The sequence below is a fragment of the Martes martes genome (genome assembly GCF_963455335.1).
Source record: "Martes martes genome assembly, chromosome: 11".
In the NCBI taxonomy this organism is placed as follows: Eukaryota; Metazoa; Chordata; class Mammalia; order Carnivora; family Mustelidae; genus Martes; species Martes martes.
The window spans coordinates 51804315-51832085 of NC_137899.1; the positions used below are offsets into that span (position 1 = coordinate 51804315).

At 36.8% G+C, this 27771-nt stretch overlaps 1 protein-coding gene across 2 annotated transcripts in view; it reads right to left on the reverse strand.

Moving 5' to 3' along the window:
- The window catches only part of SNX13 (sorting nexin 13), a 130870-nt gene that overhangs the window by 83609 nt on the left and 19490 nt on the right, over positions 1-27771 (reverse strand). For both annotated transcript variants that reach the window (XM_080818897.1, XM_080818898.1), the window contains exon 2: positions 1978-2090. In XM_080818897.1, coding sequence (XP_080675023.1) covers positions 1978-2090 — 113 coding nt within the window. The remainder of the gene's footprint in view (positions 1-1977; positions 2091-27771) is intronic.

Below are 27771 nucleotides of genomic sequence, written 5' to 3' on the forward strand. Positions count from 1 at the left end.
GGGCACCTGGGTGGCTCAGTGGTTTAAAGCCTCTCCCTTCGGCTCTGGTCATGATCTCAGGGTCCTGGGCGTCGGGCCCTCTGCTCAGCAGGGAGCCTGCTTCCCTTCCTCTCTCTCTGCCTGCCTCTCTCCTTACTTGTGATCTCTCTCTATCAAATAAATAAATAAAATCTTTAAAAAATAAAAATAAAAACTTTTACAGAACTTTAGAAGTATCTGGAAACGATTGTGCTTACTCCTTGGTAAACCTGCACACTCAGAAAAGGAGCAGGAAAGGTTGCCATGACTTTGAAGTACATGGACTCAGCACTCTTCCCTCTTCCAAAACCTGATGCGGAGCACTTCAGTGTGTGAGAGATGACTCTCCACCCTCCAGTCTCCAAGGCTTCCTAGGGCTCCTACTACCAAAAAAAGCTACAATTTCCTCCCTCTCTGAAATACTGGGAAATAGTCTAAAATCATTCGCCTTCACTTTTGCCAAGAGCTTATTCAATTCATCAAAGGGAAGAAATCTCTCATTTTCAGAGAAACATCTCCAAAAAACAGTCTCCTTTCCAGTCAATGAAAGCAGCCATGACTCCGTGGGGGAAGAAGTGCAAGCACACAGTTATGAGATCATTCTGCTCCGGTCTTCATTTGTGACAAAGGAGTGTAATTTAGGAAGCCCAGGGGGCTGAAGATCTAGTCTTCAATCATCTTTACAGTCAATAAAGATACTCAAAAGTCCGTTTATCTGATTCCTATGGCTTATTTCTAATTGTTTCAGTATGCAATACCATACCCAATACCTACCTACATACAATACACACCTAATACCATACCATACCTAAGCAATTATAATGAAAATGTTAAATATAAATCATATGCAGTTTTAGGAATAGTCCTTGAGTAGAGCTTGATTTGACTCTCATTTGTCCCACAAATAGTGGGTGCAGTCCTTCTAAAATGGGCACACAGAACTTCCAAACCCTATTGTGAAAGAGGTGGGAGGTCGTAAATACATTGAGAAATCACTCCTTGAGTGTCTTATACAGTCTTTCAGGCCACAGTTTTTACATTCGATTCAATTTAGTTAAGTTGTTCTCTAAACCTATAGGTTCAAATAACTCTTCCAAATATCTGGGGCCTCAAAAGACTTTTTAAATAGAATTCTAAGGTATTCATTCCAAAAATAATTACATAAACATATCTTATATATACATACATACATGCACACAAACACATGCATATATATAAATATAAATAGTAACAACAAAATACTCACCTCAGTTAAGGTACTTGGTTTGAGTAAGTAACAATCCTCTATCTATCTTTTCTATACTTTTCTTAGATATAATTCATATCTGATACCAAATGCTCTGCAAAGGAAGCTATACTAATCATGACTGAAACTTCTCTTGCAAAGGTTTATCAACTCAATGTAAGACATAATCAAATAAACAATGAAGAGAAAAATGGCAAAATCAGGTGTATGAATTTTCTATAACAATATGACAGCATTCGCTAAGGGAAATAATTAATATTATTGTATGAAGTCTAGTCAATGAAATAGTATCTTCTACTATACTACGTAAAACTTGATGAATCATCTCAATTTAACTTACCAATTATCCTGTTAATATTGTAATAAATAAAAATTTTCAGCCTTAAAAGGTAGAAACACCAAAAGGAATAAAAAATCTTTAAAACCTTTCAAATTATACAAAAAAGTTTCATACAATCAAAAACTGAAAATTTTTTGAAGATGACTGTCCATATTCCTGGTACAAATCACAATCGCCACCAGTTTTATTTTACTGGATATCTTAATTTACTCAACTTTGGTAAAAATTTGCAAAAATAGCACTCACAAATAAATCATACTACCATTTCTCATGGTCATTTTTTTCTTACTTATTGAGGTCTCATGGTCATCTGTTTCAATTTCTAACAAGAGTATAACATTTGAATTGTAAGACTATCATTGAAAATACTTACCCGCCCACAAAGCAGAGGATATAGAAGGCCAAATAAAATATTACAAAGGGTCCAAAGGTTATTAGAGAAAGGACAATGCCAAGGCTTCCCCATCCCCATATGGATAGACTGGTCTGAAATAAAGCAAAGAAAAAAAAATTTTTAATAAATGTCCATATACATTAGAAAAGAACCAACCAAACCTTTACATAGTTTTACATTTCTCCTTTTAAACATATACGGTTACTGTTTCAGTAATTGTTACGTATTTACTTTTGAAAATGTTAACTACAATCTTAGAGATTTATCTCCAAGAAACAATATACAAAATCTATAAGCAGAAAGGGCTTTAAGTACATCAGCAGTGATTTTTTAAAAACACAGTGACAATGAAATGCACAGCAAGCTATCATTACACAAACTGTTGAATGATAAGCTGGGATAAGAAATGGTTAAAAAAAAAAGGTATTTATAACACATTTATGTAGACTACAAAGTTGTACTTGCTTAAAATATTTCATTTTAAAACTAAGTTCTATCAACATTACAGCATAACAAGACATTTTTTAAAAATTAAAATTTTAAGGTAAGAAATCCACATCTCAGTGAAAATTGTTTATTTTACTCAAATTGTGTGCAGTAATTTGTAAAATGGTAATTGCAAACTTCCAACTTTCAATTACTAAAATATACCATGAGCTCAAGAAACATCTCCAAAAAATCCTGTCCTTAAAAATACACAAAAAACCCTACTTTGTTTAGAATTATATTATATTATTTATTTAAAATACTCCTTTTGTTGAAAGCAAACTGGATTTTAGCAATTTAAGTAATTATGAATAAATAAACATATTCAATTCACAAGTTCCTACATCCATTTGCCTTGTACTGTGAGGTCCACAAAGGAAGCATTTGTCCCATTCCTGCCATCAAGGAGGACAGAGAAGAATGTCTTATAGGAATGAAACAATTAGACACTGAACCAAAAGAAAATAATAGAAAGCATTATAAGTTGTTAAAGTGAACAAAATTAATGACCACAAAACTATGGAATAGACAATAAATTCTATGGATTAAGAGAGAAAGGAGAGTTTTATTTATTCACTCATTCTCCAGTCATCAATTGTTTTCTATATGCTATAAGCTTAAGTTGCTGGGGAAACCACAAGGAAAAAAACATATCTTCATAAGGCTACATTCTAGTAAGGAGAGAAAGACAGGCACACTCTGATAAATTTATGGCCTTCTGTTAAATTTACATTCCAGAGGGGGGAAAACAATAAATTTATATAGTTATATCAGATGGGGTAAGTGCTATGGAGAAAAATTAACTATATATGGTTGCTATGTGTACATATATATATATAACTACATAAGAAGCTTTCAAGTAGATGACATATGAACAAAAATCTTAGAATTTATTTAAGGAGAAATTTTATAATAATGAGTCTTCCTACTCCAGGTAATATTTTTTCCATTTATTCATATTCTCTTTTATGTCACTCTGGGGAAGCTTTTTAAAATTTCTTCTTTTGGGGCGCCTGGGTGGCTCAGTGGGTTAAGCCTCTGCCTTTGGCTCTGGTCATGATCTCAGGGTCCTGGAATCGAGCCCCACATCGGGCTCTCTGCTCAGCAGGAAGCCTGCTTTCCCCCCCTCTCTCTGCCTGCCTCTCTGCCTACCTGTGATCTCTCTCTGTCAAATAAATAAGTAAAAATCTTTAAAATTTCTTCTTTTATTTAAGGCTGGTGCAATTTTTGTTCATTTGTATTTTTATTATCCTTCTTCCTCATCCTGGCCACTTTTTAACCAGAGGACAGAATGCCCCGCTGATGAAGTTTCTGCTTTGCCCTCATGATCTCCTCCCTGAATCAGCTGGGGATACTATTTCACCTATAAAAGTGGTCTCTGACTTCCAAGAGCTAAAAGTAAGCAGGGGGATTTAGAATAAAATACAGAGCAGTCCAATCCCTCTGACAATACTTCAGCTGAACACCCGTGTACCTAGATTCCATATTACAGTCCTGCCAGATGCCCAACTATGGAAAGCAGATGCTATTTCTCAAGATTCCCTCAAAACCTTATCCACTGACTTCCCTGCAAAGAGTTCTCATAAACTCTCAGGGAAACTGAAACCAGACTATGACCCAGATATTTTATTCAAACTACTTTCTTGAATGAGATCTGACCTAATAGTTGCACTATTATTCTTTCTCTGCAAAGTTAGATTTATGCTTGCTAGCCAGTTTTTCAAAGCTAAACAACAGAGATATATTTAGATAAATTAAGAGGTTTTAAAAATGAAACCAAGCAGCTACCTCTGTAAATAAAGGAAGGGAGCATAATAAATGTAATATTTCTCCTGTTTGAATCATACTTCTCACAATTAAAACAATTTTCAGAGAAGAATCACAATTAGTTAATATGGGGAAATTATTAAATACAGCAGTTAGTTAATATGGGGAGATGCTCAAATGTCTAAAATGCAAGTTTTCACAATCTTATTGCCTCTCATTTGAAAATGGTAGCAAAAATGATCAAAACACAAATTTTTATTCATTCATTCAATAAATACTTGTCAATACCTACTACAATGTGCCAGGTACTAATGATTTAATGTGAACAAAACAAACATACTGTCATATTAAAAAAAAAATCTACAAAAGATCCTTTAATTTTGAGAGGAATTTTTATTTTCTATAGACTAATAAAATTACACAGATTCAATTAAGTAAGTCAGGTGTTCATTTGTTTTGCAGTTAATCTTTTACAATAGTTAACTTCAAATTTTAAACTGTTGACTGAAATACCAGAATAGTGAATTGTACAAAACTAGAAAGTTTCATAGTGTTTACACACACACACACACACACACACACACAAAACTGGCTTATTATATGGTGAAATTAAGGAATACAATTGAACTTAGAACCATATAAAAATTGAGTTCTAATTATTTCCTAAGATGATACAAGATGATGAAATTCAGGATCATTTGGGGCCATATCAGAAACTTTCTACAAATTCAAACAGGTATTAATTAATTACGTCAAGAGCTAACCTAACACAGAAGCCAAAAAATAGAAATAAATCTCTATTACAGTGATTCACATTAAAATAATACTTGATATATTACCATTTTCTTCTCTAAATATAATAATCAATACTTAAATACCCTTGCTATCTGATTCCCTAGAACCAGTGACCCACCAATGGGAACTGGAAGAAACCTTCAAGATCATCTACTCCAGTACTTCTCAAACTTCAAGGATCTTAAATGCAGACTCTTAAAAACGCAGACTCTTAAAAAACTCTCAAGATGCTGATCCATTATGTCTGAGATTCTTTCATTTCCAACAAGTTATCAGAACTGTTTAGAACTTAAAACAACTATATGTTAATAATACCCCTTAATCTCTAGGTCCACAAAACCTTATTCACAAACTCCAAAACCTAAAAAGTTTTGAGAACCAAAATTGTACAAAACATTCTACAAACTCCACTTCATTTATTTCGCTGAATAACTTACTTAAGTAATCAAGAAGTTAGGACAGCACAGTGCCCAAACAATATGGACTCTGGAGTTAGATTGAGTGCAAATCTTATTTTTACTCTTTATTAGATGGATAACCACTACACACCTTCATTTCCTCACCTATTTCATGTGTCTGTTGTGGAGAGTAAATAAATGAATCCAATGTCTAGTGGTCACTCTCATTCTTAGTCTAGCAACAGAGAAACTAAGACACAGAGAAGCTTTAAAAAAAAAAAAAAACTGCCTGAGGTTAGGCAAGCTAGTAAGTTAAGAGTGGGATTTGATCCTAGGCAAATCCCAACTCCTTATTAAACCTTAAAATTTGTCACTGACAACAACCTGAAGTTAAATCACATTAAGAAAAAAAAAGCTAAAATCATTTTAAAATCAAATATTATTCAGTTTTTTAATATGCCTCCCAAGAAATCAGTCAGAAAATGACTTGTAATGAATGTAATAAATCCCTGGCATGAATATGAAGTATGTAATTTTTATTATTAGACAATCAATTTAACCATCGTATACCCTACATAAACAATGGAAAGAATTTCACTTTCAAAGGGTATCAATTTATTAGGATGTCCTGACACTTATATGTATCAGTTCGGCCTTGAGCGTAGGGTCACAGAGAAATAAAAAATGACCCCTGCTGCCAAGATGCTTAAGAACCAAAAAAGGATAATACAAAGGATCATATATACCTCCTGACAAAAGAAACCAAGTGGAAATAATTTACCTTGTAATATTTTATGCCTGTCAAGTCCTACTGACATTTATCTTACTTGACTCTCATCACATACTTTTATGACAGGAAAGGTAGCATAATACGGTACTAAAAATAAAAAGTTAGAAATTATAGGTTCCAGTTTGCCACTAACATTGTGTAACTTCTGCAAAATCACTCATTGATCCAGAATTCCCATTGAGCAGGCTCTCAAGTGGGGTCTAGCTGTAGCAGATAGGTTAAGTAACTGTCCTCATAATGACACAGCTATTTCGATGCAAAGCCAGACTGAGAGTCTCCTGGCTGCAGGTGGAGAATGGAGCTAAGAGGAAACAGGTGTTTTAGATCACATAAAAAACACATTGTCAGAGCTCCCACAAAATGAACATTGGACTCTGATGTCTCAATAGAATGGGTCAACCATACTCAAGAGTTATAATAACCTGGTGTATGTGAAAACATTATGTGGCATAGGGCAGCCAGACAGATAGGGCTAAGAATCTTCAAACCGATATTACTTCAGTGCCAGCTTGGGTCACAGAAATCATATGAGTTAAACAACAAAAATAAGCACTCAAAAGAAGAGTGGCCTTACTGCAACTATAAATTGTTTTCCTCCCACTTTATTCCACTTAAAATATGTTGGAAGTAATTTCAATGGCATGTACTCCTGACATGGAACCTCTCATTCAACATTAAATAATTTAACCAAAGCCTGGTACAAAGAAGCTGCTCACTAAAAATGGAAATATTTTATGTACTAACTAGAGAAATGAAATGGAGGGAATGGAAAGACAAGGGAGGGGAGAAACGGAGAGGACAGGGAAAGGGGAAATTGCAAGACAAGGAAAGGTCTAGGAAGGAAAGGACCCTAATTTGAAGTGTTCCTCTACCCCACACCTTATGGCTTTAGGCAGAGTTATACCTTCCTTCCAGTACAACTGACACCAAATTCCCAAAAACAAAAAAAAAAACAAAAAAACAAAAAAACTGGACCTTGTTCTTCCATGAGACTGATGGACCAAAAAAAACCGTTCTTTTGGCTGTCTCAACATATGCTGACAGCAACCCACATCCATTACTTCCTTTATGGGGAGGAAGCCACAGAACAGCAGCCACACAGGGATCATCAGTACATTTGCTGGGGCAACTTGTCCCAAATCCCTCTTTTCATACTCTAAGGACAAGGGAATAAAGATCCTCTTCTACTCACTCCTATTTAAGATACCTAGCATGTTCTTGGGAGGATGATTAAAGACTAGTGTGATCGGGAGTTTTCAATTCAGTTCTTGAGCCAGGAAAGATAAGAGAGCCTGTGGAAAGGGTAGATACCCCAGTCAATGACCCTGGTTTCCAAGATGACTAACCACCCAGCTGGAAAAAATAAAAGCCACTAGATACCTGGAGAGTCTCTCCTACCTCTCCCAACTGGGGCTGTATGTTTTTAGTTCTTTGATAATAAACCCTTCTCCCTTACAAGAGAAGTACTGTTCAACTGTCATATATTTTGAAGAATGAATTATGTACATATATAGAGATGACCACCTGTACAAACCCTTCACTTTTTATTAGAGCAGTAGTTATAAAAGGTCACAGACCACTACAGAAGTACACACAATTAGGACTCTTATCATCTAATGACAAATATAAGCTACAATAAATTAGTGTTTTTCAAACTAGATTCTATCAGTTGCAAAATACCTATACCTAGTTTGAAAACAATAGCAGGAACATTCATAATTTGTATTTATTTATTCATGATACAAACTAAGCTAGGCTGCCAAACTCCTTCTTATCCCCACAGCCCATACACCGGGAATCACTGAATTGGGGCTTGAAGGAACTACTACTGTATTGGGGGGGGGGGGGAGATGGTATTTATTCAACATTTTCTCTTATACAGGAAAAATCATAAAAGTATCTAAAATGTGGATGGGACAGTATAGCAAAGAACAGTCCTGACAGGCTTCCAATAAATACACAAAGCCTCAAATTGAAAAACTGCTTTACCAAGGTTTCCTGAATTTCTAATAAAAGGTCTAGTAGATACACAAGGCTGAATTAAATTAACCAAAAGAGCTTTTCAGAGACAACATATTTCTAGCTATACAAATTGTTTTGGAGTCTACATATATAATAAATAACTAAATAAATTAAAGATGTCTTTTAAATAATAAATAAGCCTCCACTCTCCATCAAAAAGAAAGAAAATAGATTCTTTTCCTAATGTTCCCATCTGAAATGGGAAAGTCCATTTTTGTTTATGAATGAGACTGATATATATGAAAGTCTATCTTTGTTTATGAATGATACTGATATATTTGTATATCTTTGTTCATGAATGAGACTGATATGTGTGTATATACATATACATACAACACATATATAAATGTGTTTGTATATATATATATGACACACAAAAAGGAAAAATATTCCCTTAAAAATAACTGATTAAAACAAAAATTTTAAAGCTACCAAAGACTTTAAAATAAAAAAGCTACCAAAGAGTAAGACAGTTAAATTTCTAATTACATGCTATTAGAATCCATCAAGATATCAAAACAGAAAATACCAATCTTGCATATTTTAAAAATTGCATTTTTTGTATCAACATATTTACCCATAATTATTTTTAAAATTTAATTACATACTAGTAAAAGTATGTATAGCTATCATTCAGCTAAGAAAAGGACAGAATTATAAATATGCACACATTTGCTTATTTTTTTTACTGTAAGGATATATGAAAGCTTTTTTTAAATATTTTATTTATTTATTTGACACAGAGAGAGAGACAGCGAGAGAGGGAACACAAGCAGGGGGCATGGGAGTGGGAGAAGCAGGTTTCCCGCTGAGCAGGGAGCCCAGTGCAGGGCTGGATCCCAGGACTCTGGGATCACCACCTAATCCGAAGGCAGACGTCCAACCACTGAGCCATCCAGGCGCCCCTAGGAAACTTTTTAAACTGATCAATGAGGAATGAAGAAAATGGGGGTAGAGGAGACAGAGATAAGAATTAGACATCTGAAAACACCTTGTTGTGTAGGTCTGATTTTGTGACAGTATAAATATTTTACATATTAAAAGAATTTAAGGGGCGCCTGGGTGGCTCAGTTGGTTGGGCCACTGCCTTCAGCTCAGGTCTTGATCCCGGAGTCCCTGGACTGAGTCCCACATCAGGCTCCTACTAGCTCTGCAGGGAGTCTGCTTCTCCCTCTGACCTTCTCCCCTCTCATGCTCTCTCTCAAATAAATACATAAAATCTTAAAAAAAAAAAAAAAAAAAAGAAGAAGAAGAAGAAGAATTTAAAAAGCATTCTCTAAAAATGAAAAACAAAGTAAAACAAATCTAACTATATACTAAGAATGTGGAATAACCACACAAAGAAACTATTTTAAGTCATTTTAAAATATAGTAATTTAACTGTGGCTCATTAGTGGTATATATTCTAAAAACAACCGCAACAAAAAATAATATTACTTCTGTAAAAAATAATGTTGACAGTTCCACTAAAGTGAACCAGGGCTATTGAAGCAATGGCTGATTTCAAGGAAATGAGTTTAAAAATGGGCCTGCAGCAACTTGACATTCCAGAAAGCTACTGAAGGTTACTGAGGATAAGTCAAAAGGACTCAGCAAACAATCTGAAAAGGCTTCAACTATCTAAAGATGGAATCACTAAAAATAATAACTACAGTGGACTGGAGCATTTCAAATACTTGAATTCATGAAATCATGAAGACTTTTTTTCTTTTTTAATCACCTTTAAAGGGTGCAACTGTGTTTGAAGAGTAGTAGAGAATTAAGCATTTATCAGGGTAATCAGAAAGTTTATGAAAATTAAGTTTCTCTTTAAGGAAATAAAGAAGAAATGACAGAACTAGAATAGTACCATATTGCAATCCTTAATATGTCAGAGATCTAGCAGAGAAGGGAGGGAGGAAGGAAGAACAAACCAGACATTATACACCTCTTCAAACAAAAATATACACCACCATCCATGAAAGAGTCTTGGGTGGGAGGGGGGTGGCTTGTGTGGGGGAGGGGAGGGAGGGGAGGTAATCAAACCTGAATCTGATTTTAAGAAATGCAGAAGACTGGGAAATGGTTACAATATACCAGCAAGATGAACTGTTACAATATACTAGGAAGATGAACTTTAAAAAAAAAAAAAAAAAAAAAATATATATATATATATATAGAGAGAGAGAGAGAGAGAGAGAGAAAGAGACTGTGAGAAACACTAAAGGGCAAAAAATACCCAGTTCCTTCAACAAATGAAGGGCCAGGGAAAAACAGAGTAAGAAAAGGGGGACAAGGGAGGGAGAAGGAGGGTTTGGGAAAAACTACAGGTTACAACTACAATATGTAGAGCTTATCCTGCTTTATTTTCACAGAAATACAATAGGAAAGGAGAAAGAAGAGGGATGAAAAGAGAAAGAAGGAAAAGGAGACAAATTGGTAGTTTTTAAAAAATTAATTAATTAATTAATTAATTATCTGAGAGTGAGAAAGAGCAGGCACAAGTGGGAGGAGGGGAAGAAGACACTCCCTACTGAGCAAGGAACCCAATGCGGGGCTCCATCCCAGCACCCTGGTATCATGATCCAAGCCTAAGGCAGATGCTTAACCGACTGAGCTATGACTGAGCTATGCAGGTGCCCCAAATTGGTAGTTCTTAATATTTTCTGGATACTTAATGATATTAAGTTATTGCTTATTTTTTTGCGGTAAAATAATATTATGATTTTTTTTTAATTTTATTTAATTTGACAGACAGAGATCACAGGTAGGCAGAGAGAGAGGAAGGGAAGCAGGCTTGCTGCTGAGCAGAGAGCCCGATGTGGGGCTTGATCCCAGGACCCTGGGATCATGACCTGAGCTGAAGGCAGAGGCTTTAACCCACTGAGCCACCCAGGCGCCCATGATTATGTTTTAACAAAGAGAATCTTTATGTTTTACAGACACATAATGAATTATTTACAGATTAAATCATGTATCTAGAATATACTTCAAAAATAATTCTGCAAGTAGAGAGTGGGGGAAAAGTAAAAAAGGATGTAGATGAAATACAAGTGGCCATGAGCTGTAAATGTCTAAGCTGTGCATGAGGAAAGGAAATTCATTATATTAATCTTTCCACTTTTAATGTTTGAAATGCTTTAAAAAACTGTTTAAATATATACAATAATCGGGACACCTGGGTGACTTAGTTGATTAAGCGTTTGCCTTAGGCTCAGGTCATGATCCCAGGGTCCTGGGATGGAGACCCTCATCAGGCTCCCTGCTCAGCAGAGTCTGCTTCTCCCTCTGCCTGCCACTCCCCATTAGTGCTCACACACTCTCTCTCTCTCTGACAAATAAACAAAAAAAATATTAAAAAAAAAAAAAAAGCAACCAAGAGACAGGTTAAGTAAGTAATGAGTTCTAATATCTTACTTTGTGTGTGGTTATGTGCACATTTTATGTTAAGAACTACTGTTCTTCAAAATAATTATTTTGGGGGGTTTCATATGATTCTGTAACTATTAAGTAGCTATGTATTGGGTCTTAATTACACAAAAATGAGTCAGTTTCTGCCCTCAACATGCTCACAAACTAAATAAGTAAAATATACATGTAATGATACACGAAAATGCCATAAGTGTCACAATAAAAAGATTTAAAAGATTTACAAAATGTTTAGGAATGCAGAAAAGATAAAGCCTCCAGAGCTTATAAACGTATTCAAACTCCTCTGAAATTGTCTTCCATAACCAATTGCGCAGTTAAGGAAATCAATCTCTTTTCCTTACAGTTACTCACTTTTTTCCATCAAAATGGTACTCTCCAAAACTGATTATAAACTTTATGTACTAAAGTCCTGGTTATTTCTAATAATAAAAACTCCAAGTGAACAAAGATTCACAAATGCTAAGACTATTCAACAGTGTGCCATAGAGAAAGTACTGTTTGATTTAAACTTAGGACAGAGAATATCATTTGTTTACTGAACTTAAGCCCAATGCTCAAAGCTATTTATATTTTTACATCTAAATATATTTAAAGATTCCACTTATAAATGGCAACAAAGTAAGCTGTGAGAGATAAATGCATTATTTAAGAATTTCCAGGGTGCCTGGGTGGCTCAGTTAGTTGAGTGACTGCCTTCAGCTCAGGTTATGATCCTGGAGATCTGGGATAGAGTCCCACATCAGGCTGCCTGCTCGGCAGGGAGTCTGCTTCTCCCACTGACCTCTCTCCTCTCATGCTCTCTCTTTCTCTCAAATAAATAAACAAAATCTTAAAAAAAAAAAAAAGATTTAAAAATTAAAAAAAAAAGAATTTCAAAAAAAACTACATGTAATCAAAGACATTCTTTTCAACAAGTGGTACTGGAAAAAAACTAACATCCACATGCAAAAAAAGTGAATCTAAGACAACAGATCTCCAACTGTCATAAGAATTAACTCAAAATAGATTACAGACAAAAGTAAAAGACAAAACTTTAATACTCCATAAAGATAACACACAGGAGAGAAACTATAAGACCTTGAGTAGAGTGATTCCTTTTTAGGTACAACACCTCTACGAGTAAGAAAAGGGTGGGTGAGGAAGGGAGAAGAAGGGTCCTGGGAAAGCTCTTCTAATTTATCAAAAAAAAAAAAAAAGCTACTGGGGTGCCTGGGTGGCTCAACTGGTTAAGCATCCGACTCTTGATTTTGGCTCAGGTCATGATCTCAGGGTTGTGAGATGGAACCCTGCATTGGGCCATCCATTAAATAACTAATTGATAAGTTGCACTTCATTAAAATTAAAAACTCCTACTCAAAGAAAGACATTATCACAGTAAGTAAAAGATCAGCCACGGACCAGGAGAAAATATTTGCACAAGACACATCTGATAAAGGAGTTATCCAAAATATACAAAGAACTCTTGAAACTCAAAGGTAAGAAAACAAACAATCCTAATTTAAAGATTTTAACAGACACCTCACCGAAGAAGATATACTGAGAGCAAATAAGCATACAAGAAGATATTCCACATATGTCATTAGGGAGATGTAAATGAAAACCACAATGAGGGCACCTGGGTGGCTCAGTTGGTTAAGTGACTGCCTTCAGGGGCACCTGGGTAGCTCAGTGGGTTAAAGTCTCTGCCTTCAGCTCAGGTCATAATCCCAGGTTTCTGGGATTGAGCCCCAGATCGGGCTCTCTGCTCAGCAGGGAGCCTGCTTCCCCCTCTCTCTGCCTGCCTCTCTGCCTACTTGTGATCTCTGTCAAATAAATAAATTAAATCTTAAAAAAAAAAAAAAAAAAAGGCGACTGCCTTCAGCTCAGGTCATGATCCCAGAGTCTTGGGATCGAGTCCCACGTTGAGCTCCCAGCTCCATGGAGAGTCCGCTTCTCCCTCTGATCTTCCCCCCTCTCATGCTCTCTCTCAAATAAATACATAAAATCTTAAAAAAAAAAAAAATCCACTGTAAGATACCACTACACATCTATCAGAATGGCCAATATCCAGAATACTGACAAGGATGTGGAACAACAGGAATTCTCATACAATGCTGGTGGAAATAAATAAAATGGCATTCTGGAAGACAATTTTGTAATTTCTTATAAAACTAAATATACTCTTATATGATCCAGCAATCACTCTCTTTAACATTTACCCAAAGGGACTGAAAACATCTCCACACAAAAACCAGCACATAGATGTTTATAGGAGTTTATTCAAAACTGCCTAAACTTAGAGGCAACTAAGATGTCCTAAAGTAGGTGAGTGTATAAATAAACTATGGTACATCCAGACAATGGGTTATTATTCAGCACTAAAAAGAAATGAGCTATCTAGCCATGAAAAGACATGGAGAACCTTAAATGGGTATCACAAAGTAAAAGAAGCTAGTCTAAAAAGGTTACACAGGGGGGTATGATTCCAACTACGTAACATTCTGGAAAAGGCAAAACTATGGAGACAATAAAAAGATCAGTGGTTAGTGGGGAGTGGAAAAGACAAGATGGGGAGATGAACAGGTTGGAGTACAGAAAATTTTTAAGAGACTTAAAATATCCTGCATGATAGATGGATATAGGCTATTATACTTCTGCTCAAACCCACCAAATATACAACACCACAAGGGTAAACCCCAATGTAAACTGTGGACTTTGGGTGTTTATCATGTGTCAATATAAGTTCAGCCTCGACAATAAAAATCTACCATTTCTGTAGGTGATACAGAAGGGAGACTATGCATATATGGGAGAAGAGGATAAATGGAAAATCTCCGTATGTTCCTCTAAATTTTGTGGTAATTGAAAACTGATCCCCAAAGTCTTTTAAAAACCACATACAAATAATCACAAGTACAAAAAGATTTTACAAAGGGAGAAAATGATAACTGTAAGGACCTGTCTAGCCAGAGGCTTCCATTGGGGTTAAACAATAACCTTGTTGTTTAACCCTTAAAGTGTCCCTGCTCCCCTTCCCCCAGGGGATTTACTTAAAAACAAGTCCCGGAAACCTGCTCCAGGTAACAAAGCCCAAATACAAGGGTGGGTCAGGCCAGGTGGAGACATCCGATCAGTGGGGGGATGCATACTGTCTCCCTAGTTACCAAGGAGTATGGGCCCCGCCCTCTGGGCTCCTTTTGGGCGCCAATTCTGACCAAGGTGATAGGCTGGTTCAAATGTCTACTAGGGTAAATTGCAATTCAACTGGTCACCTAGCATGACTGTGCAGCTTTCTCTGCGTGTTACAGTTTCATTGGCCACCTCTGGGTGGCCAGGCCCAACCGCATGACCTTTGCCCTTAAAAGCTAGTCCATGAAACAGAAAGATTGCCCTCTCTCTAAGAGGCGCAGCCCCGGCCAGTCAGTTAGATTCTTGATACTTGGTGCGAAATAAAGCTTTGCTTGACCTTCGCTTTATATCAGTCTCGCTCCTTTAATCACAGACCCATTTTTGGGGGGCATAACAATAACAAGTTGGCACCAGTCATGAACTATAATAAACTGACAGTCAACCTTACCAATGCCCAAAAGAATGCTAAATGTCAAGCAGCTCAAAATTCATTCACCTTTAAATAAAATGTAAGGGAAAAAAAAAAACCATAAAATTATTTTTATATGGTATTAAAATTAACTGTTTAGAATCATTTCATGAATTTCATAATCTCTCACCTTAGTAGGGGAAATTAGGCATCAACCACTCTGATACAGAAAACCCTAAGAGATACTACAAACATATATAAAATATGTATCACAAAATTATGGAAAATTATTAAATGATCAAAATTTTGATATAATACATTAGCACATACATCAACTAATTCAACTTAGACTCCCCTCTCTACCCAAAGAAAATCACACTTCCTTTATTCAGGGGCACCTTGTGTATAAATACCTCTCAAATTCTAATCTGATATCACATACCTATCAAAAGCCAATGAGATCAAGAATGATCAAATTCTAACATTTTGTGCCGCTTTTTAAAATATAATTTTAATTGTAAAGTCTAATTTTTATGCAAGTGTAGTTTATTTACAAGTGAAAGCTGTTGCTAAAACATGCATAGTCAAAACTCCCAAACTTCCACTTCTAAGAATCCTTACGCCTCCCTCCCACAAAGAACAAACAGAAAAGTCAAAGGTCAGTTCCAATAAATCTCCGATTTTCCCATGGAATTAGTAGGAGACTTCCTATAAAAATTCTTTACTTTGACTCAATAAAAATAAATAAATCAAGATAATACAGTAAGCTCTAACAAATTACACTCAGTTAATTTAGTAAATCAGGTGTTCTGAACTTGAAACTGACAGAAACGTTATTTATGTGGGTTGCATTCTTGGGGCAAAACAACAAAGCAGAGTAGGGGAGGGGTAGGGGAGGGTGAGAAAGAAAGAGACAGAAACAAAGAGACAGAGGAGAGGGAGGGTGTTTTAATTCTGTACTTAAATATGCAGGATAAAATAATAAGAAAAATATGTTCCCTAACTGATCATGGTGCTCAGAATCAAGATCTCAGCAAATAAGGAACTGAAGGTACAAGAATTCACTGTCAGGGACGCCTGGGTGGCTCAGTGGTTAAGGGTCTGCCTTCAGCTCAGGTCATGATCCAGCGTTCTGAGATGGAGCCCCCCACAGGCTCCCTGCTCCGTGGGAAGCCTGCTTCTCCCTCTCCCCCTTCCCCAAATTGCAGTGCCTCTCTCACCATCTCTCTCTCTGTCAAAGAAATAAATAAAATCTTAAAAAAAAAAAAAAAAAGAATTCACTGTCAGGATACTTACTGCAGATTGTGTAAATCTCAGCCCATTTGACTTCATGACCCAATTATTATTCAATTTTCCAAATCAAGGGATTGAGCCTGTCTCTTTTGCCACTACAGTCTTCTGTGGCTTCCACTCAAGTTTCCTTTCTTACCCTCATATGCAATAGAACTAAACACATCTCAAATATCTCAGTTGGTGATGCTGGTTGATCTTCTCTAGTAAGAATTTAAGTTTTGAGAAAGGGATCAAAAACTGGTGTGTTTTATTTGGCCAACATAGTATTTTTTTTTTTTTAATTCTGAGTTAATATTTAAAACATCACATACATATCAGGATTTCTGGCTTTTCTTAAAAAATGAAAAATTTGGGTGCCTGGGTGGCTCAGTGGGTTAAGCCTCTGCCTTTGGCTCAGGTCATGGTCTCAGGGTCCTGGGAGCAAGCCCAGCATGGGGCTGTCTGCTCAGCAGGGAGCCTGCTTCCCCCTCTCTCTCTGCCTGCCTCTGCCTACTTGTGATTTCTCTGTCAAATAAATAAATAAATTATCTTTTTTTTTTTTAAAGAAAAATTTGGGGGCACCTGGGTGGCTCAATTGGTTAGATATCTGCCTCCAGGTCAGGTCAAGATCCTGGGGTCCTGGGATCCACCCAGCAGCAGGCTCTCTGCTCAGCGGGGAGCCTGCTTTTCTCCTCCCTCTGCTGCTCCTTCTTCTTGTGTTCTCTTGCTCTCTCTCTGCCCAATAAATAAATAAAATCTTTTTTAAAAAATGAAAAATCTGGAATCAGTGGGATTATATTCCTGCAAGGCAACAATGAGATAAAAGTGAATGGCGGGGCGCCTGGGTGGCTCAGTGGGTTAAAGCCTCTGCCTTCGGCTTAGGTCATGATCCCAGGGTCCTGGGATCGAGCCCTGCATCAGGATCTCTGCTCAGCAGAGAGCCTGCTTCCTCCTCTCTCTCTGTCTGCCTCTCTGCCTACTTGTGATCTCTGTCTCTGTCGAATAAATAAATAAAATCTTAAGAAAAAAAAAAGTGAATGGCAACAACCACCATGAAAATGAGACAGAAACAGGAGTTCAGTACTGCCACAGTACTTACAGTTGCTAAAAGGTTTATTTGATTCTAAGTCCAAGATATAATTCATCATCATAACTTCACAGCTGTTTTAAAGATGTAAAATACTGGTCTACAACTATGTCACTATCAAAAGTGGGAAAACAAAAGATAAACCAAGAGTAATGTGTTTTAAAAATAGCAGATAGCCTATTACTTACTTGAAGCAAAGGTATAAAGACATATATGTATGATGCTTACTTGATGAAGGGATCTAAATTCACACACCTGAGTTAGGCCTTTCTTTTTCCCTAGTTTAGACTGACAATAAACACTTTAAAAAAGAATAAACTAACAACCTCAAGAAGAATCCAATGGATGAAAAAGGGAAGGAAGAAAATTAAGAAAGCACAAATAGGGACTGCAATGAGGATTCCCTGAAATCTGTTTTTGTGGGGTTAAGATTTTATTTATTTATTTATTTACTTATTTGACAGAGAGAGACACAGCGAGAGAGGGAACATAAGCAAGGACAGTGGGTGAAGGAGACGCAGGCTTCCCGCTAATTGGGGAGCCTGATGCGGGGCTCCATCTCAGGACCCTGGAATCATGATCTGAGCTGAAGGCAGATGCTTAACAACTGAGCCACACAGGAACCCAAATCTCTGAAAGCTGTTAAGTGGTTAATAATAAAAGGAAATAAAAGAGATCAAAAAGGGACGCCTGGGTGGCTCAGTTGGTTAAACGGCTGCCTTCGGCTCAGGTCATGATCCCAGCGCCCTGGAATCGAGTCCCACACCGGGCTCCTTGCTCAGCAGGGAGCCTGCTTCTCTCTCTTGTCTCTGCCTGCCACTCTGTCTGCCTGTGCTCACTCTCTCTCTCTCTCTCTGACAAATAAATAAATAAAATATTTAATAAATAAATAAATAAATAAATAAGAGATCAAGGAAAATTAATACTGCTTTGCAAGTATACCCTTGATTATCTCTGGTGGTGGGATCTTGAGTTTCTAAAACTTACACTGAACTGCATACTTAACAATTCTGCCTAAATTTCTCATGGGTAACTCAAATTAATCATGTCCAAAAATAAACTCATTACATACCCTAAGTATCTCCTATATTCCCCTACTTAAAAAGAACATCAGTGTCTATCCACTAACTGAAAAGATAAATCTCAAAGTTATCTTGGACTGTCCCCTCTTGGAACTATCACATCCAACTAATTATGTTTTATATCCTAAATATCTCTTGAGGCCTTCCCCTCTTCACCACTAAAGCCTTAGGCAAAACCTACAAGACTACAATTCCTGCCTCCCCTCTATTCTATCCTTCTTACTGCCAAAATGACCTTTGAAAAGATTCTGAAATACCTAGTTACCCCTAGTTATAACTTGTTCTCTTGTGTCTATCCTCTAGTATGGTTACCTTTCCTCTTCAGCAAGAATCTCTATCAAGTTTCCTTCAAGAACCAGCTCAAACTTATATATTCCATCAAGTAAGTCCTCTCAGCAGATAGAAAGTTCAGTCCTTGGGGGCACCTGGGTGGCTCAGTCCTTAAGCAACTGCCTTCGGCTCAGGTCATGATTCCAGTGACCTGGGATCATGCCCCGCATCGAGCTGCCTGCTCAGCAGGAAGCCTGCTTCTCCCTCCCCCATTTCCCCTGCTTGTGTTCCCTCTCTCACTGTGTCTCTCTGTCAAATAAATAAATAAAATCTTAAAAAAAAAAAGAAAAAATAAAGTTCAGTCCTTGCATTCTCTGTCTCCACAGCACTATTTAAAATTCTACAAAGTTATTTATGTATATCTGCCTTTTCTAGACTGGAAGCTTCCTTCATTCATTGATCAAACATTTACGGAAGGGACGCCTAGGTGGCTCAGTTGGTTACGCATCTGCCTTAGGCTCAGGTCATGATCCAGGGTCCTGAGATGGAGCCCGGTGTCAGGCTCCCTGCTCAGTGGAAGAGTCTGCTTCTCCCCTTCACTCTGCACTTTACCCACCCCCCTCAACTCGTGCTCTCTCCCTCTCTCTCAGATAAATAAATAAAATCTTTAAAAGAAATTTTACTGAGATCTATCATATGCCCACCACAGCCAGGCTCTGTGATTTAAAAGATAAGCATGGTTCAGGGCCTCAAGAAGCTCACTGTCTTGTGGAAGAGAATCACATATATATATAAATATACAACAATAAATAAAATGATAGGCATCCATCAGCTATTACAAGACATTAAGAAGGAACATGTGATCTGACCCACCAAGAAGGGGAGAAAGGACAGCAAATCAGAGAAGTATCCCAAAAAAGTGATACCTAAGACCAGTCTCAGAGAGAAACAGGACATAGCCAGATGAAGAACAGAGAAACCGATAAAGAGAAGACAACAGGAGTAGACACTGAAGAAAGCAAACACTTCCATGGGAAAGCCAGTGAAGGTCATTTTTAAAAAGCAGACTGTGAGAAGCATATGGGATATACAAGTTTAAACCATCCTATCAACTACCTACACAAGTTGAAACAGGCAAACCTGGAGGCAGAAAAACCTAAGAAGGGCAATTATGTCATATTATCTAAAAGCCAGAACTAGGGCAAAGGTAGTGGGCATGGACAAAGTCTATAAACTGGAGAAGTATCTAGATGACTCAACCAATAGATGTTGTGATTAACTGCATGGAGCATGAGAAAAAGCCATCATCATAGCTTTTGAAGCTTGAGTAATAAGTGATTGAACAAGCTCATCACCCCAAACAACACATGGGAGAACAAGGGTGGGGGACAGTGTGTTTATTGTTTTGTTTGATGATGAAGGAGTCAAGTTCACTAAGGGGCATGTTAAGGGTAATATATAAGATATCCAGTGAAGGTAGCCAGCAAGCAACTGGATATAGTAATATAAGTTATTTTCAAGGGATTACTCTGGCTAGAGATGCAGAATTTGCAGTTACAAACAGTCATCTTACAAAATGGAATAAATCAGATCAAGAAGAGATCAGCAAGTCAAGAATGACATACTGAAATATTTTAAGGGGAGAAAAAGAAAAAGTCCAGGAAGACAACTGAGAAGGCATGCTTAGAAAGGTACAGAAAGAATCAGGAATGGGTGGAGTCCCAGAAGCTATAAGAACAGTATCTCCTAATAAAGACGGAATCATCAGTATCCAAAAGCTAGAGAATAGTTCAGTAACATAAAAACTAGTAAACGTCCAGGGGACGTGACAACTAGAAGGTAACTAATGATTTTACTGAGAGCAGCATCAATAGAGTAGTAGCACAGAACCCTACTGCAGTAGGTTTAGCAATGAATGGGAAGAGATTTGTAGGTATGTCAGACTCTAGGGAAAGATATAGTAAAAAGAGTTCAGGTGAGATAAATGTGACTCGATGAGCAGTAGATGACAGGATCAAAGGTACAAAGAGAGCTGAACCTCTATTTAATTGCAAGAGGAACAACTGTTTCCAAAATTTAATGTTTCTCTTAGGGCAGGGAATGTACCATGTTCAACTTCATCTCCCCACAGCTAGCAAAATTCCTGGAATGTAATACAACTCAAAGAGTCTGTGATATGCATGACTACATGAATGAATTCAGGAGGAGATCCCTTTTGTAATATAATAAACAATCTGAAAAATAAAGGGGTAGGAGGGGGAAGAAATATTCCCTAGAAGTATGTATCTAGAAGTGAAAACTTAAGAGTTATGACTTCAAAGATTATTTACAATTAATGAACTCAGCAATGCACAAATGTATAGGGTATGAAGTCCCATGCTAAGATCTATTCAGTCTTTGTCATCCAAATATAAGACCTATTTAGGAGTTTATAAAACTAGTTTTTCTTTGAAACATAAAACCAGTCATTGTTACATCTGTAAAAGGCAGGTTTCATCTGCTTATCCTATCCATCCACACCCCCAAGAATCACATTATCCTATCTACTTCTTCCTCCCGCAAACGCACCCTGGTCTAGACCAGGCATATGTACACCTAACACAAAGGAAGCCAACTTACTTTAACAGACAGTGTATACCTTGTGAGACCTGACTCCATCAATGATCTGAGCTAGGATCTCTCTCAGTAACTTGAAAAGGTACAAACTGTAGCCAACCAATGGTGGGCAATGAACCTGAAAAAGAACACATACATTCTGGGGCTGGGGTGGCCATTTTAAGGGACAAGAGGCCAGTAAGTAAGCATGGAAGCCAACTGAGAGAAAAACTGAAAATGACACAAATACATTCTGAAAAGCTGAGATGAGAGACTTGTAGTTACTTGTAAGAGAGAAAGTGGGAGGGAGGGAGGGAGAAAGGGGGGTAGAGAGGAGGGAGGGAGGGAAGGAAGAGAGGAAGAGAAACAGAAAGAGTTGAGACCTTAATCAGCTTTTTAGTTCCCATAGGACCAGGTGCATTCCATTTTACTTCCCTGAATTCTCCTTTTTATTTGAGGTAATGGAGGTATGCTTCTGTTCCTTACAATCAAGATTCCCAACTGTAAAGTCCCAAATAAGATTAGAAAAATGCCAGGAACACAAGAAGCCCTTTTTGTTTTTCTAAGTCACTAAATAGGCACTACACACTTTAACACAGAAGTAGTTAGGAATTCTGGCTTCTCATCATAGCTCTGCTCTAAGACATCATGCAAATCTGGGCAATCAAAATGCCTCTCAACTTTTGTTTACTTACTTCAAAAACAGAGAACTGTATTACAGACCTCCTATACAAAAATGGCTTAAAAATTAACTTACAATGATTGTGTGGGGGGTGTGTTCATGCGGACACATACAACAAATTCAAAGATATATACACTTAGAACACCCCTTTGAAAGTCTCTTGTGAATTTTTCTAACTACATGAAAGATCTAAACTTGGGAGTATAAAACGGCTTTCTCCTAAGATCCCAGAAGTCCATAAAGCACCACCTAGCACAAACATAGTAACTATGTCTAATTATGAAACTTCCTTTCAAGACAAGCAAGGGACTCACCTGATACACTACCTTCTTTCTTGGACTTTGCTCAAAAATGCCTGCCTACCATACCTTAAATGGTCTTCCGAGAGATTCCTTAAGAAAAGAATACCATGCTCTAATTCAAATAAATGACCCCTACCATGTCAGACCACAGAGAGCTAGACAGATTAGAAATCCACAGCTAGGTGGATTTCTATAGCTGGTTTAATGTTTTGTGACATGGCCTGGCAGAAAAGCTCTATCAAACAACACAGATAACTTAGAGAAAATGATAACTCAGAGAAAATGATAACTCTCATCTGACAAATAAGATCTTCTCTTGAGACTGTCAGTTGGTGCTAAGAGGGATAAAAGCAGTAATAAAACAGTAACAGAAAGTCAACTGTAATAGCAAAGCACTAGCACAGGGATTAACAAAATAGGAGTCTAATGCTAATGATGGTCACAAAATAACCAGGTAGCTAACCAGGCAGGGCAGCCCTGTCTGTTCTATTGTGAAGCATGGATATCTAATAAAGCTCTTATTTTACTGATCTCATCACGTATCTTTGTAATTCAATTCTTGTCCCCTAAGGTAATTCCAGAATCCCTCTGTGCTTTGCATGTAAAAAAAAAAAAAAAAGCCTAACATACCTAATACTTTTCATAAAGCTAAATAAATGCATTCTGTGTACCTCTTAGTAGATCTCTAGCTTCTAAAACTAAAGCAATAATAGTAATACTAATAACAACAACCACCACCACCTTCAGATTCTTTCCTCAAGGACTGTGAATATAGGTTTATACTCTTATTTGGGGTAAGAAGTTTTCTCTGTTAACAGGAATACTCAATTAGGTCTTCTTCCAGAGTTGACATTAGCTTTTTTTTTTTCTTTCTTGAAAAAGAGATAATTTACTGAGGACCATTTTATGATGATTAAAACCAAATAAAAAATGAAATACTGGAAAAAACCAACAGACTTCAATAATCAGAGAGGGTCATTTTTTAGTCCAGCTAAATCAAAATCAGTCTTACCTCAAAAACTTAGATTTGATGACTATTTAACCTATTTTAAGCATTTACTTAAAATTTACTAAAAAATCCACCTGCCAAGTAATACAAGGCTCTGTTTTAATAAAGACAAAGTGAGGGGATGGTCCCAAATTTTTGAGATAAAAGAAAAAACAAACTGCCAAGCCCTGCCAATTGATCCCCAAAACACAAGTGGAATACACAGAAATTTCTGTGAATACACAGAAATTTAACTTCTTGAAAGTACCCAAGACTGTTTGTGTTGCTACGTCTTCTGTTTGATTATTTTCATATCGTTCTGATAAATAAATGATAAATAAATTGACATTTACTTTAGACTTCTAAAATCATTCTCATAGGTTCTAAGAACATATATATTATAAGGGAAAAGAAATGAAGAAGTACAATTTCAACTCAGTTTGAATGAAAAGAACAAACCAAAATCAAATTCAATAAACCACTGGGAAAAAAAAAAAAAGACAGATAAACATGGTTTAAAATCTACTGCATAAGACATATCAAGTGAGAGCTCATGCCTTTAAAAAAAAACAAAACAAAACAAAACAAAACTCATCTTTGGCTCATTTTCTTTTTCAAGCCACCATGATCTTACCATAGTGGAGTAGAGGGGAAGCAAAGAACAAATAAACGGTACTAGGGGATAGGTAAAATGGTAAGGCCCGACATGAAACAGTTACCATACGATCCAGAAATTTCACTTCTAGATACATACCCCCAAAGGACTGAAAACTCAAATACATGCACATATATTTTCATAGTGCCATTATTCATAAAAGCCAAAAGATGGAAGTGGCCCAAATGTCCTTCAACAAATGAAAGGATAAACAAATTATGGTATCCACATGCAATACAGTAGTATTCCACCATAAGAAAGGAATGAGGTACTGTGACATGCTACAACATGGGTACACTGTGCTAAGTGAAAGAAGCCAGACATACAAGCTCAAATATTGTATGATTCCATTTATATGAAATATCCAGAATAGAGAAATCCATAGAGACAGAATACCGAATGACAGATGCCAACCTCTGGGAAGTGAGGGAACAGGAAGAAAATGGGGAGCAACTATAATGAATGCAGTCTTCTTTCTGAGGTGATGAAAATGTTTTGGAACTAGACAGAGGTGGTGGTTGCACAAGATTGTGATTGTACTAAATGCCAATGGATTGTTCACTTTAAAAACGGTTAATCTGTTATGTCAATTTCAATTTCACCTCAATTTTTTTAAAACTTAAAAAAAAAAAAAAACTGGGTCAGTTGTTAGAAGATACAATTTCTAGACCCGGGTACTAGGCCAGCTACTTATAGCTGACCTCTCTGAGCCTCAATTTCTTCATCTGTAAACAAGCTGGAAACAGATGATATCCAAGGTTCCTCTCGTTTAACTCGTGCTCTATTATCTGCAGCTCTGAATTTTTAAAGAATTGTATCATATAGGAATTTACCTGAAAAACAAAGCATGAAGTACTTGTTAATGTTCTCAACAACAGTTGTGCAGCAAAGTCATTAGAAAGTTTAACAAAACTGCTTCTCATAATGACTTTAAATGGAAGTGGACATGAACATTAAAAGTCAATTCAGGGGCGCCTGGGTGGCTCAGTGGGTTAAAGCCTCTGCCTTCGGCTCAGGTCATGATCCCAGGGTCCTGGGATCGAGCCCCGCATCAGGCTCTCCGCTCCGTGGAGAGCCTGCTTTCTCCTCTCTCTCTGCCTGCCTCTCTGCCTACTTGTGATGTCTGTCAAATAAATAAATAAAATCTTAAAAAAAAATAAAAAAATAAAAGTCAATTCAATGAAGGCAATTCTGCACAGAGTAAAACTAATGTGTTCTAAGATTAGTTTTCTAGCAGTCAAACTATATCCAAGGGCAGAAACTAGAGAATCTAACCACAATTATAAACAAATAAAAAACAGGTGAAAGATAATCTAGACGACAGGTTGGATTAAATTAACTCCAAATTTAACTCTAAATCAAAGAGTATCAATTCTTTTGGGCTTTGCAAAGGAGGTACTGAGTACCATAAAGCCTGAGATCACTTTGTGTTGGTTTTCTGTATTTCTGATTTAGACTTACTCCACATCACTATAAATCAAATAAGCTATAAAAATTAAAGAGACTGGTGTTCTTAACCCTACTTTTATAAGGTGGCAGAAAACAGCAAAGACAAAAAAGCAAAGCCAAAGGTTTCATCAGGAAGCAGCTCTGGAGGACACCTGGGTGGCTCAATCGGTTAAGCATCTGCCTTTGGCTCAGGTCATGGTCCCAGGGTCCTGGGATGGAGCCCCACATCAGGCTCTGTATTCTCTCTCTCAGGAAAATAAATAAATAAAAATCTTAAAAAAAAAAAAAAAAAAGGAAGCAACTTTGGATACATTCCAACATAACAAATGCTGACCTGAGTTACCAGAAGGTCCCACCATACAGTAGAGTAGAAATAATTTTGGCTTAGAAATTTTAAGCCAAAAGATGTCAGCTGTCATAGCCAAAGAAAAATCTTAACATTCCTATGAATCATCTGAATCTGTATTGTTAAAACTAAACTGTGAGATATAACCACAGATGACTGAGACAAGTGACTTGTTGTGTAGTTTTTAAATAAATATCAACTGACTTTTAGGAAAATGGGTACCATTCATACCCACCTTAACATCAGGAAAGTCAAAGAATGAAATCCAAAAAAAGAAAGGAAAAGGAGCACTCTTTAGCGTCATTGTGCCTTAATTTTCACCTTGCTAAGTACATCTGAAAACTATAAATACAAAAGAAATAAAAATGCAGGTCGTAACCCAGCTGTTACAAGCACCCTTTTGATGTACCCTAAGCCCCATGACCTATCACAGGCTTCATCTACTTCATGTCATAGCCTCAAAAAATTACTTTTAGTTTCCTAATTTAAACACACACAAAATAAGGTCACTGTATGCAAAATCATCTAATTAAACAAAGCATAAAAGCTTTAATCATGACATATTTCGCTTAGTAAAAGCGCATGGGTTTTAATCACTAGTTAACATGATATACTATAATTACGCAAAAAGTCGTTTTCCACTTAGCATACAATTTTCTTATCTCTACATCAAGCTGTTATTAAATTTACTACATAACTACTTACCTTATTTTGACCAAAACTATGCTGAAAATTTTTAGAATGTTTTGAATGAACTTTTCATTCAAAACTAATTTCATAGTACATATGCATAACTAGGGTGGCTCTTTCATACCACAAGTATTATACTTTGAAAAGCTTTAATTTTAGAAGAAGAATAAATTTGCTGCACTCTGTTGACAGGGAGGTCTGATGATCACATTTTCCAAGTTTAACCATGCAAGAAAATCAAGTTACATGTCAAATTAATAAAATGAGCTGCAATTAACCCATTTATTCTTGCAACAAATTTGTATCAGTTTAACAATAAATTTCTAGGTCCATTATACCTTAATCTAAACTGAGTAAGGTTTCTTCCTGAAGCTCACTTCGACTTTGACTCTCTGTACTTAAAATTCTAATGTATAAATAAGGGAAGTTTGTCAATGTAATATATAAAGTTCTTTTTCACTACTTCTAAGTCTACTCCAATTCTTATACAGTGGAGAAAAAATAAAACCCATCAAGAGCAGCTCACAAATCTGAAACTGGACAATTACAATTGTTCCTAAAAAGTATCAAAAGTAAAAGAAAGAGTAAGTGTCAGGTACAGCAGAGTGCCAGATGCACATGAGCAGCAGAGTGAGTGCACAGAACTATGCTATGCAGAAAGGACCAAGCCTTGACACTCCAAAGGTGCCACCTGCCAGTGCCAGAACAAACAGACCAGGCCTGTAACAACTACCCAGGGAACCTGTGGAACAAAAGCCCAGAACTCTGGGTCCCTCCATGGATAGTGTTCAATTAATCCAAACCCCATAACAAAGAGAAGAGTACAAAGCTAATGTATCCTATGATGTTCAACCCATCAAGGTCGAAACTGACGCCTAAGAACCATTTACCCAATTACCAACTGTCACCCACTGCGGAACTGATGAATGTATTTTCCACATCAAGTCTGAACCCACTATGCCCTGTTGTTTTTGGTCACTACCAAGATAAATGTATTCAGTTATCAGTACTCTCCTATACACTATTAACCACTATATTGTTCTTGCTTTTTCCTCCATTTTCCAACTTCCCATTGCTTCCCTCCTATCCAAAGCTTTCCTCTAGGTTTACTGCGTTCCATGGTAAAACAAACAAACAAACAAACACACCTACATCCTCAAAAACTTCAC